Source organism: Colossoma macropomum, unplaced genomic scaffold (genome assembly GCF_904425465.1).
Source record: "Colossoma macropomum unplaced genomic scaffold, Colossoma_macropomum, whole genome shotgun sequence".
In the NCBI taxonomy this organism is placed as follows: Eukaryota; Metazoa; Chordata; class Actinopteri; order Characiformes; family Serrasalmidae; genus Colossoma; species Colossoma macropomum.
In genome coordinates this window covers 10,865,458-10,879,124 of record NW_023494793.1, presented here as the reverse complement: position 1 = coordinate 10,879,124, position 13,667 = coordinate 10,865,458, and the positions used below count along the sequence as shown (strand labels likewise).

At 38.7% G+C, this 13,667-nt stretch overlaps 1 protein-coding gene across 3 annotated transcripts in view; it reads left to right on the top strand.

Annotated features, from left to right (window-relative positions):
- Nucleotides 1–13,667, top strand: part of ccser1 (coiled-coil serine-rich protein 1) — a 99,403-nt gene that overhangs the window by 57,392 nt on the left and 28,344 nt on the right. The window contains exon 10 of one of the 3 annotated variants that reach the window (XM_036578451.1): nucleotides 6,393–6,429. The exons of the other annotated variants lie outside the window; for them this stretch is intronic. Coding sequence (XP_036434344.1) covers nucleotides 6,393–6,395 — 3 coding nt within the window. The 3' untranslated portion in view covers nucleotides 6,396–6,429. The remainder of the gene's footprint in view (nucleotides 1–6,392; nucleotides 6,430–13,667) is intronic. 3 annotated transcript variants of the gene reach the window in all.

The window sequence follows — 13,667 nt, the reverse complement described above, 5'->3', positions numbered from 1 at the left end:
GCCAAACAGCTGAGGTGAAATGAGTTCTGTAGATCTCTCCAGAGGGTGCTGGAGCTCCCATGTGCTGCCCACTGACCATGCCGTCCATATTGTGGCTGTGTGTTTGTGTGGGCTGCTGACTAACCATGCTCCAAAGATGCATGTGCTTCGATTCCAGGGCCGGGCACGTGCCAGCGCTTCTGCTTCTTCTTCTGTCCCGTCTCGCAGGCAGCCGTGTGAGTTTCCTCTGTGTTGTCAGTTTGCCGTGTGGTGATTCCACCAAAAGCATGGCATGCGACTGCCCCCAGAGCTGGGCACTCCTACTCCCTCACTGATGCTCCTGGATTCCCGCCTGCTTTTTGGAGGCCTCTTTTTCCCTGCACAAACAACCATGTCTTTTGCACAGCCAGTCTCCAGTCTGTCTCTGTGTCTCTCTGTCTCCTTTCTTGTTTTTCTCCTTCCATTTTCTTCACACTTCCTCCCTCATCTCATAGTTTGTTCATTTACCTTTTGCCTTCTTCTCTTCTGCCTCAAACATGTTTTTCTAACCTGCACATCAAAAGTGTACCTTGCCCTTTTTTTTAAATGTTCAAGTAACATTTATGTTTTCAAGTAAATAAGAACAAATACCTGCGAAGGTTTTGATAACATACGTTTACCAATACTTTGGGTGTTTTGCAACATTCAGCTTCATTTTCATCAAACCTTTTCTAATATCTGATCCATGATGAAGCCATTGTAAAATACTTTACATGCACATATGATTGTACACATCAGTTGAATTCTCTATTATTAGTCATGTTAACACTGCATTGCTTGGTAGAAGAATTGTTTATTGCACTTCATTGTAGTTATTATTCATAGTTAAATTATTAATTGAGCTTTAGGGTATTTTATCTAGGTGTAAACTGATGCAAATTATTGATTGTGATTAATCACATTAGTTTTTGTGCTTAATCACAATTAATTTGTCTTACTAGCTCTAATTTGACTAAGTTTTTTTCCCATTTAAAATGCAGTGCATTTTGTTATAGCTATATGTCATAGCTGTTTAAATGGACAAAATAAGCTCAATCAGAATGTATTCATCACCTTTAATATTGTATTTTATCGCCATTTAAAAAGCAATAGGTAACAACAGTGACCCTTAATTATGGTAACTCACAAGTCTGTTATGGATTTATAGCTTTAACTGAAACTCTTCTGCCCTGAAGGTGGTTTAAACACGTGAAAGGTTTGGGGCATGGCGTTATCCCCAAGGTGGATTTTACCATGTGGTAGTAAACACTAACCTAATTAGTGTTTAGTATATGTTGTTGTAAATTGAATGCGCAAAAATGTAAACATAATGGAAACCTAGGTATCGCCAAACTTTTGACAGGCAATATATGTGATATGTTCTGACTTTGTACATGGTTCTTGTCTTTCACGCTGTAATTGCCTCCAGTTTCGATGCTTAAACCCGACCTCGATCTTAGCTCCACATCTATTTTATATTTAATCCCCCAGACCCAGTGCTTCAAAGATGGAGGGCAAAAAGGCTCATGGAGGCACGCATACCTTCATGCCTTGCGTCGGTTGCGTGTGGGTGTGAGTGTGTTGAATGGTAATCCACACAGACAGAGGCAAGAGAGTGGCACCCCGTGCTCGCTCTGCCCAAGGCGGCCGGATTGGGAAGATGAAAGCCCCGTTGTTTACTCAGGTGGAGGAGCTAGCTGCAGGAAGGCAGGAGGCCTCCGATGCTTTGATCCTCTTTTGTCTGTTTTTACTGATGTATGGAATGCTGCCTGCGTTACTTTATGAGCATGCGGTGTACACCGAGGGGAAACAAAAAAAACTGCACAGAAAGAGTACGATTTCTTTCTAACTCTGAAATGTTTCTCTTCTTTTTTGGTTATAAGTGGAATGGGACCTCCTGGGATGTTTCTGACATTGTTTCAGCAAATACTGGCCCTGTATGACTTAGAGTAGATTAGCTGGAGATAATAGGTGTATTGTCTCACTTTTGTTCATGGAATCTTTTTAATTAATACAACACCCTGCTTCTTTCTTCAAAGTAGCTTTCTTCAAGCTTCAGAGCTGACTTTGGTGCAGTACTAGTTTGACGCACCTAACCTACTTCTTTACATGATAGAAATTACGGAGAGCGTGTCATCCCTGTCACACATTACGGTATTACATTTGAAGTGTATCACGGAAAGACTGATGCATTCCTGTCTTCTCTGTGTTTCCATCCTGTCCACGAAGGCTGTTCCTCTGAGTTTTATGCGTGGCTGATGGTGAGCAGGCGTGCGTTTTGAAGTGCGTCTCAGGCCATAATTAAGTGCTCCTCTGTGCCGCTATGTACCGGATTGGATTTGGTTAAGTGTACTGGAGCAGGGCCAGGCAGGAGGCTGGCGATCAGAGCCCCCCACTCCTCGTCTACGCTAATGAGAAAACATCCCTCAGGAAGTCCTGTAGCTTCAGCCCCACAGCCACATCCATCTCCCTACTCCCAGCAATCCGTCAGCTGAAGAAGATCTGTGCAGGAGGCCGGGAAACGGAGATCGAGGGGGAGTCCATTGGTGGAAAAGACTTAGATATGGGAAGAAAACACATGAAAATGAGAAGGTCTTAGTAAAAGTAATGGGGGTGGGGTTAGGTTGGATTTAGCCTGAGTGTTATGTGCATTTTAAATGCTTATGGACTTAACAAAGTGCTCCATGTGGGCTTAGTGCAAAAGCAGCATCAGGTGCGGCACTGAGCTTGTGTGGGTGCCAATTGTGTACAGCTACTCTCGTTACACTACTTGAGTACATTTTTTCCCTCCAACCGTACTTTTTTGAGTCTAATTAAATCAGTCATTTTGTTTTTGCTTGTTTGTAAATAAAGTATTTAACATAACTATTTTAATTTTTAATAATCATTACAGAGTTCACCCACACACTTTCAGACTGCCAATGATCTGACCAGTCTGAAATCTTGCAGAATTTTCATGGGCGCGAGATCAAAACAAACATGGTGGACAACATTGAGGCATAGACTGCTGTGGTAGTTATCTGCAATTGACATAGAGGAACTAGTGGAAATTAGTATTATCATGGTGGTGGAATTTGGATAAGTCAAATTGTGGCATTCGGTTCAGCTCAGCTTTTATTGGTTATTGGTCTTCCATGCATGGAATTCATATGGGAAAAAAACACACAGAGGCCTCAACCTCAGCCTTTTCAGTATATAGCATATGTACTCTTTTTACGTTTTTACATTTATTACAGCTTCTTCAGGAGACTTTCAGTTTCAGTTTTTCATAGAGATCAGCAGAGATATTCTTTTCTACATCTCGAAAATTCAGTCTTAGAAGTTGGTTGAACTTTTTGCTTCTCACAATCCAAGTAATCCTTATAATACATTTAGAGACTTTAATCTGAGAAAAATTATATTCGATGTTGAGGCACTGGGTAGCTAATGAACCCAGTGAAACCTTGAACATTGAACCTTTTTTTACTTAAGGTTAATTTTCAGTAAACAACTTATTTGCTCTTATTTGAGTAATTATTTGTTATGCTTTTATTTGTATTCAAGTGATTTCTCACTACAGTAGTAGTACTCTTAAGTAGGAATTTTCTGCCATCTTTCCACCCCGGGTGAGTGCCGTACGTGTGTGAAAACAATAACCAGCAGGATGGCTGAAGATCACTTGGTTGTTTATGAAGTGGTGTGCCAGCTGATTAAAGAGTTCTTCGGGGATGAATGTTAAATACAGCTATCTTGGTTTTCCTTTCACCTTGTATTAGCTATGGTGCGAAAACACCATCTTGAAAACATCGTCCTCTCCTGTCTTTTTTGCATGGATGCTACAAACCTCGTATCGTTATGCACACGGTGTGGTCTGGTTGAACGCGGTGCTCATGATGATAACTTTGTCAAGGTAATGACTACGGTCCAAAGAACTGACAGAAGTATTGGGTCCCTGTAGACTCAGCTGGCTGCGGGCTGCCTGTGAGGCATTCTCAGTTATTAGCAGAAGCCGAGTGTCGGTGGACGTGTGCCTCTCTCTTTCTTTGCTCTGCCTCATGCCCAGTGTCTTTCGTCCCTCCTTCCTCCCTCCTCGAGGGCCTTGCACGACAGAACGTGCAGGCGACACCTCACTGGGGACAGATGGCCGGGAAAGGCAAGAACATTATGGCACCATAAAAAAGTTAATAAATAATTATATCAACAATGACATCTACCCTTGTGTCTGTTCTTGATTATGGCCTCAAGAATGAACACTTGCTTTCATAGGTTTGGCCTGCAGAAATTTCTATACCTAATGTCAAGGAAGACAAGTTGTGTTCATTGCCGGTCAAATTGCACTGTACATACATTTCGATTGTACATTGCTGGCCTTTGAACGAGGTGTGGAATGACCCGTGTCTGCTACCTAAAATTGATCACTCTTTTTTTGGCTGCCTTTGTGGATACAGTCGTGTAGATAAGTTATTTTAGCACACATTTCCTTCTTTCTAAATGACTTATTTTGATAGTTATTGGTTGAGGAGAGCCTCAGCCATGGCCTGTTGGCTTCTGGCGCTGTAGTCTCTCACCCAGCGTAGTCTACGCCTAGACATATCAGTGGAAAGATTAATTTACTTGAGTAACAGGGTCCATAGTGCTTCCATCCTGATCTTTCATTATACAGGAAGAGAAATAATTCATCATGTACCCCACCACCCCCTCTTTTTATCAAAGCTCAGGACAGATTACCATTTTTACAGTTGTTTCAGGCTCTCTTGTTATTTTTCACGGCTTGGCACCACCTCTCTCTCTTCTTCTCTTGGAGAATGCACTTTTTCCCCTCCATTTTTTTTCTCCCTCCATCCACTCAGTGGCTCTGAATCCACTTTGCAGTGTGAGTCACTCTCTTCAGCCCTCCCACCCACTACCTCCTTAAGTCTCTGCAGGTTCACTTCTCCCTGCTCCACTCGCAGCCTCCGCTTCTATCCCTACCTTCTGATTTTAAACAGTGCTGTGAGCTTCCTCTAGTCAGTTTCTCCACATTTCATTTTTTACGTTTTTTGTGTTGCTCACATTTGATTTTTGTTTTTTTTTGTCTGGATGTATATGTCTAACCTCCAAAGGATTCGATTTGATTACAGTTCTTTAGTGAACTAATCAAAGCATCATCGAATCACAAGTTTCACCAGAATTCAAAACGCTTATTTTGGTGTGATTCTGAATTATTCATTATTTATTTTAGTAATATATTAAATGCACAAATTTGTGTAATAAAATACACACACAAAATAACAACACAAACTTTGGGATTTTTTCATTTGAAAAATAACCTCAGAATTTTAATTTCCCCAAAACTGAGCCCAATCCTTAACATTATCATTCAGATCAATTATTACATTCCAAAATCAATCTAGTTAAATTGACATCTTTTTATACAGTACTCTGCAAAAGTCAGAGACCACACTTCATTTATTTATTTAAACTATATATTTAAGCAAAAATGCACAGAAGCCTCAAAAACTAAATGTCATTTTTTCGTTATATTGTGTGTCCACTCTTTGCCTTAATTATAGCTATATCAGGAGGCTTGCTTTCAGTTTTTCGAAGATATCAGCAGGAATATTTTTTCCACATGTCCAAAGTTCAGTCTTAGAAGTTGTTTGCATTTTCTGCTTCTCACAATCCAAGTAATCCTAATAACAAATTTGGACTTTTTAATCCACTTGTCTTCCTCTTAGGCGTTCTAGTGCAACTTGTCTTCTTTTGTTTTCCCTGTATTTTCTTTTTCAGTAATAGCCTCTTCACAGCTAAACATCCATTTAGACCCATTTACTTGAGTTGTCTTATATAGTGGAAGGAAGGACAAACACTTGTGGATTTTTTCAGATCTGAAGCAAGAGACCAACAAGTTTTGGAAACTCCTGCTTTTATTTTTAAACTTATTTTCTGTTGACTTTCCCCTTCCTTATGCAAGTGGATTACCTTATATCTCTTATATCCTAAAAAATGAATAACTTAAACAAACAAAAGAGTGGTCTCTGACTTTTCCACAGTACTGTATCTCTAGCCCACAGAAGTAAACAGTAGTTGCTGGTTCCTTGAAATGATTGCAAATGCAGTTGTGGTGTGTAACTGCTGTAGTATAACTCTCTTTGAGGTTTTATTCATTTTTAGTCACTCCCTCAACCGATGTGTAATATTAAATCACATCTGCATTTCTAGCTCTTCCCTCGATGCAGTATATGAGTACTAAGGCATCATTATACCTGCATAATGATACCCCCCATTGCAACTTGTATGTCATTATGTGCACCTTTTGTTCTGCTTTCACTCCATTGCATTCTGTTTTTTGTTTTGTGTTTTTTGCACATCATGTTCATCTGTCTCTGTTGTTGTTGTGTTCTCTCGTCCCTCCCCTGCTCTTCCTGTGGGCGCAGTAAGCAGCAAGAGCCTGCGAGGGAGGCAGCTTTGCAGGTAGGGGGTCTCTCCGTATGAAGCAGCCCTGTCTGGCTCTAATCAAAGGCAGGTCGCTTTTTCCCCGCCAATCCTCACCCTGGCTAATTAAGGGAAACAGCAGAGCTTTCAGAATTGCATCAACAAATAATCATGCACAAATGTGTTAATCGCCACGGTGCGCGTTATGAAATTACATTGATTGTTGGGTGGTAATCTTATCACTACGATCTTAATCACCTCGATCAGGGGACATGTTGATTACTGCCTGTCTTCTCGTCCAAGCACACAAAATCCGCTGCCTTTTTCATCTAAAATTATGGACTGCCTTTTCATCTTTTTTGTTAATATGTCTTGCCTTCTTCTTGGTAGCGCCTTAATGTTTTTTGCCTCAAGGGTGTTAGCGCTCGTGTAGAGCTTGCCTCTCAAATACAAATCATAACCTGCGCTGTAAGCGCGACATTGAGCAGCGCAGGAAAAGATGACAGCGAGGAGAAATGAAGGATGTGGATTTAGAGCGGAGGAAGCATTTGGGCAGTTATTTAAGTCCCAGATTTGTGAGGAACGTGGATGAAATGGAAGAAGACTCACAAATACATATTTATAGAGCAAACCTCCAAAGCTTTGACAAAAAAGTAGATGTGCTATAAATCACACCACTCTTTTTTACCCTCCATCAGCTTTGTCTACGTAAAGTAGTGGGTGAATAGTAGGTGTTTAATGTGCTGCTCTGCTTTCTCCATGACTTTGTGGTACTTTGAGTTGTGCAAGGTTGCGCCTTTAGAATAGACATTATTAGCTGTTTTTCTCCTTTGCCAGTAGGACTTCACAAAATATTGTGTTTTAACTGTTATTGTGATGTTAGCTTTTGCAAGAGTGATATTGCAGAAGCCTACAATATGCAAATGAGACTCAAGAAATCATTGTTTTTGCTGTGTGATGTGAGCACACTGCCCAAATCTCAGATTATCCTGATCAGCTTCTGTAAGTGTTCTACATCAATTTGGTCAAAATAATACAGGCTGATTGTTAATCAAAGGGTCACCAATGTAACATAATGTATTTTAGAACTTGTCGTCTTCCTGCAGGTGGATGATGTGCCAACATGCCAGTTTGTCAGAGAAATATTTTTTCCACTGTTCCTGGACCTAGCTAACATCAGCTAGAGTTGTTAGCCCAGGTAGTGATACAGTCATGCCACAGCCATCTGTGCCTTCTCAGTCACGTCCTTGGCAACACGCAACCTTGGCAACCTGCTCACACTCCTGTTTCATAGTAGCAAACTTACATGCTCGCAAATACAAGAAAACTTGTCTCATTTTCACTTTTAAAACATGATAGTACAATCAATTCAGTTAAACAGTACCATCATTGGTATGTTTTCTGAGTTTTCCTGTGATTAAACACCTGAATAATGAATTCAGTATTCGAAAGCTGGCGTCTCAAACGTTTAACCGAGTACTCGTGTGTCTGTGCACATCCCTAGTGGAGATTAGGGATGCCACGAAATTGCAGCCATCAAAAAAATCTGTCAAAAATAGGCAAAAAATGCACTTTCGAATGAAAAATTTAGACAGAGAAAAACCCTTTACAAAAATGTATTATTGGTGAAATGGGAAATAGTCTTTAAAATCGCTGTTTGTTCCTTTCATTCTCCTGCACCGATCAGCGCAGATGCATTCAAAGTTTGAGCAGTGAAAGTGTATGCCGTGTGGAACCATTTCACGGTTTCTACGAAGGACTTTAGACAAACAGTTTGTAATCTCTGTTCATGTCATGGAGTGGTTTCAGATCGTCCAGTTGTTTGATGTGAAATGGTTAATTGACTCTACTGACTCTAATTTCTTCTCCTTGTTGGTCATATGAAGCAGGAGTTGCAAAGGCTACGGCAGCAAAGGCTACAACACAAATAGAGCCTTCAAAGTTTTAAATGTGATGTAGAGTATATAACGGCAAAATTGTGGTAAATCTGAAAAAACAAGTTTTCATTTGGAGCTATTTTGCCTTACAACCTGCATATATCATCTATATAGCCTATTTACTAGTTTGAGATTTTGGATTCTGTGGATGTGTGATTTTGGCATGGCATATTTTATTGGCTGAAAGGACATGTAAGGTTGTTCATGTCTGCTACAAGAATAAGGTGTAGAGCAACATCTGTTGCATTAATTCAGAAAGAGGTTAGAGAGTCTTGCAAGCATGCAAGCACTTTATAGACTGCAGTGTTGCCAAGATTCCGCCTCTATATCACTCCACATCCCCTCCTGCATAGGTAGAGCACAAAAGCCTGAGAAATCAGCAGTGCATAAAATACTTTATGATCTCTGGACTTTTATGATACTCCTACTTACAAAGCTCTGGGGCAAGTATAATGAAATTACGTTAATGATATTAGAAGGTCTGCATACTCTCAAATCTTTGCTGGAAAGATTTGTGTGCTGCATTCAGCTCTAAGTTAGTCTTTCAGAGTTATATTCTTTCCAGATGACTGACAGAACTTGCCATTGATTGTGAAAACATGACAAATAATTAGGTGAAACTGATGTGAAATAGGCAACACTTAAAATAGGCAGAGCAAGACAGGTTATGATTGCAGAATTGTTAAACCGTTTCATAGCACAACATAGTAGAAATTATGCTGAATATACTTTGTGGGAAATTATGGAGACATGATTGTCGATACATGTTTTATTATGGTCGGTTATTTCTTGATGAGGAATCACAAAGGAGTATTAAGGAGTCACCTAACCACAGACAGAAAAAAAGTCCTGGGTAGTTTCTACAGTCTGTGAGGACGTTTTCAGCAGATAATTGTAAAATGCTAAATTTAATGGTTAGATTAACAAACATCAGACCCATATAGATTGGCTAACTTGGGGGAACCTGTAATAGAGGTCAATGTGTTTTACCTTGTAATTTGCTTAGTTGTCCTTGAACTGTTTACTACCGCTAATTTAGTATTAGCGCCCAAATGTAATTTTCACAGTTAAGTTACCACCAAGCTAGGAGTGGTGTTATGTTTCATAGTCTGGGTTTAATGCAAATTGTGGCAGGTCTAAATTAAACACTTACCTTGTATGTTACAGCTTTACTTTGAAAATTAAATTAAAGCCTGTTCTCTGAATATCTGGAATCTGTTCACATTACCAGGTTGTAGTGGGACAAATCAGATTTTTTGGTCCAGTGTAACATTCAGAGCTGTGTGGACACACAAACCTGATTTTTACAAATCATATCTGAACCACTTTCACATGCACCATCATTCAGCCTAAATGTGGCAGTAGCTTCTAACCTGAAGTTAGTGCCAGTAAACAGTGCAAAAGCAAATCATCTGACCTTTTTACCTTTGTCTTCCTTTAATAATGAACAGCTGAGAGGTGTTTAGAGCAAATAATCTTTGAGACGAAGACTTGTTCTGCTGGTCAGTTTGTTTGCTGTTTAAGTTCATTCATGTGATGTTATTGATTAGGAGGTGTGAATGCAGGTCGTTTCAGGTTCGTTCAGTTAATGACATATTTGAGTCACTTACCTATGGCGAATGTGAACCCTGAGTTAGAAAGATCAGATCTGAGAAAGATGTATGTATGTATGTTAAATTCAGCAAATACTGTAATTGGGCAGTAAAATGTGCAGAAGTGTTTTCCCTGTAGAAGACATGTTAACTAACGAAACGTCATTTGACCATGGGTGTTGAAACTTTTCCATACAACTGCATAATAAAAAATGTATTTTTTGTCGACTAAAACTATGGAGTAAAATAAACTCACACTAATCAATATAATATAACTAAAATAGTCTACATTTTAAAAGACATTATCGTCAAAGACTTAGCCTATAATTAAATTAAAAAGACATTAAAACACTGATTGTGCAGCCCTAGTGTTGATTTCAAGAAAAAAGATTACTTAAGAGAGCTTTTAATTTTTTAAATGAATGTTTTTTGTGTCACTCTGTTATGAGTGTGATAGTGAGAGACATCATGTTTGTTGTTTTGCTGAAACCTCACTCATATATCTCAGCTTATAGATGTTTCTTCTTGCCTGGATTGCCCCAAGTAGTAGTTCCCCTGTGTGAAACCCATCTTCAGAAAACAGCATGTTTGTGTGGAGGATAAAACACACAGATAAACACATCGCAGTGGTCACATGATCATGTCTCAGTGCTGTCTTTATCATGAATAATATAATTACATTCATTCTTTCATTCTGTATCAAAGTAAGTACAAGGGGCAGCATAATATCATTACAAGTTGTAATGACACATTACATTACAAGTTGAATCTGCAAGAAATTTAATCAGTCCAAATTCCAAAAGTTGTTTTGCGAAAGGTTTTTTTTTCTTCCCGCAAACAGTCATTTGTCAGCTATTTACATATGGATTGCTCGAATGATTACTAGCTAGACAAAACTGATTGATTAATTTGTCTTCAAGCACATGCTTGTCTTCACGCTTGTGTCTGTTAATCTGTCAGTAAAAGCCCTTGGCAGTTTTTCAGCTTTGGATGGCTACAGGCGGAAAAGAGAGTATACTGATTGTTAGATTAAAACTTGTAGAGCAATGAACAATGTATTATTAAAGAGCCTGCAGAGAGTTATCTGTTCTTGAAGTTGTTAGTTCAAGCTTGGAACAGTCAACCCCTCAGCCTAGCAATGTAGATAGAGGATGTATACTTCTGTGGTGCAGTCAGACACTTTCTATGAAGTGCTTTGTTTCATTAGAGGAAAAAAAAATGAAACCACCCATATGAATGTTTCTAACAATACTGCAAAAAGTGATTGACACAATGTGGTTTGTTTCATTAAACGTTTATCGCGATCAAATACGCTGGCCGATAAAAAAACAAAAAAACAAAAAAACAGTCCTTTTAGCCCAGGGCATGAAAATTCCTTTTCTGTTCACTACTTGTAGTTTCTTATTGCTGGAGGGCAAAATCGCTCACAAGTGAGGCAGGCTTCACCTGACTTCTCAAGTGTAACAGCTAAACTGGAAAAAAACAAAACTGTCCTGATTGGATTCGTTCAATGATTGACATAAATGCTTGTCATTAATACACTAAAGTTCTAATTTATTCAACATGAAGATCTAATTTCTTACATTAAATGATCGAGTCTGTCATTATGGAGCAAAGGGTCATTGAGTAATTACAGTTAATTTGCACCATTTGATTAATGCTGTTAGAAACCATGACTTCTGAGCTGTAGTTAATTATAAATGGGAAAAGTTGAAAACATTTAATAAACCACTTCTCCTTAATGCCTCACATTTACAAATGAGATCAAGGTCTGCTTGATAGTCTTTTTCTGATATTAAGGGTGTGTTTTAGTCCAAAGTTCTGTAGCATCAGGACCCCAATTGAAGCATACAGATTATCTTTCATTGTTCTGCAGGGTCTTTGTGCTTGCTATTGCAGGTTTGCATTTTTTTTTCTAAATAAATTTTCACTGGTTTTATTAAATACTTAAAAAAAAAAAAAAACACACAATCTAATAGTTCTTGTACAGAAACATTTTTTTCTTCTGTTATACTTGGCATGTGTAGATTTTCTTTTTTTTTTGTCCATTAGGGGCCCACTTGATTCTTTTACATGTGTAAGCCAACAGCCAGCACACAGCACACAGAGATCTGGAGAGAAAATGAAAGACAAAAGCTGTATGTCTTTTAAAGCACAAGCAAAAACAGTAGTCCTAATAAGAAAGCTGAGTTGACTAAAGTAAGTTTCAACCTTATACACTTTTTTAAAATCAGGCCATCTTGTGGGGCAACAAATGTCATAGAGTACTGTGCAAAAGTTTTAGGCACCTGAGAAAATTAGGACCCAACAGCCATTTATCTGAGCAGTAAGTATTTATTTTATCGTATAAAACACCAATATTAGAATACAAATAGCATTAATACAATAAGTAGTGATTTTACACGTCAGTAAGTTTGTTTAACCATTTCCAAACCTCCTTGTGGCAGCCCAGTATTACTTTTAGTCATCCTCCAATACTTGGTCTGGCTAATCAGTGCTTCATTATGTTAAATTAAATGTGCTGTTAATGGAATTTAACACATCTATGTGATGGCTAGGGTTTTTTTTATTTTGTTCTTCAAGTTTACAAGATATCAACAACTTTTTTCAAAACAAATTCTTTTTACTGTATTTATGTTTATTTGTATATAGTCTAATGATATGTGTTTTTTGCAAGCAAAAATAAATTTATTTCCTAGGTAAATGGTTTCAAACAATTGCTTTGGTGCCTATAACCTTTGCACAGTACTGCATATCAGTGAGAGAATGATTCTTCCCTTAAAGCCTGACATAAGCCAAATGATTTTTATCTGATTTTCACCGTGGTTTGCCCCTTCTTACAAATTATTGCAATCTGAAGTGTATTTCTAACTTGGGAGCTTGATTGGAAGTGCAAGATGCTTTGGATGATCTACTAGTGTGAGAGGGAAAACGAGTCAATCTTTAGCCTTCCAGTCGAGCTCGGGAGTGATCTGAGGCCTTAGGATATTTTCAAGCGTGTAACAGTGAGTGATTTGGGCAATAACTAATGAGAGAGCCAGGAGAGACGGGAAGAAAAAGCCAAAGAGACGTGTGTGTGCAAGCTGCTTGAACTTTGGCAAATGCAACAGTGCCTTTATAATGTATGGACAGAACTTCAGACATTTAATTTACAATTTCAGTTTGCAAGTTAAGTAAAATACCATAGATTCTAAAATGCTGTAGAATAGAATATTCTCCACGTTTCCCAGCCACATATTTATCCTCAGTTTGTGTTTTTTGTTTCTGGTGTGCACTTGGTGGGCTTGAGAGATTGCAGCCCAGGGTCTCTGCCAAAAGAACGCCCTGCGAGGATGACTCGTCATTTGACATGATAAACCTTGCTGACACACAACTGCTATACAGTTACTCCAGCCACCCTCTTCCACATCAAACGCTCCATGATCATTTGTTTTTGTGCTGCATGTTTATAATTAGTGAGGCGGTTCTATGTAAAACCATCTACAGCACATACTCCTTCAATCTGAAAAACCCTTTAAAAATGTAAAGAACCCTCAATCAAAAGGTTCTTTGACTGTTCATGGTTCTAAATAGAACCATTTTCTTTACTAAAGAACGCTTTCAGATCCATCCTTTTTAAGAGTGTATATTATTGTTGTTCCCAGAAACTCATGTAAAGAGACTAAAGTGATATTGTTCCCATATTGTTGGAACCCATGGAGGAAGTCCTCCATCTTATAACTCCTAGTTTAAATCCTGACTGCATCTA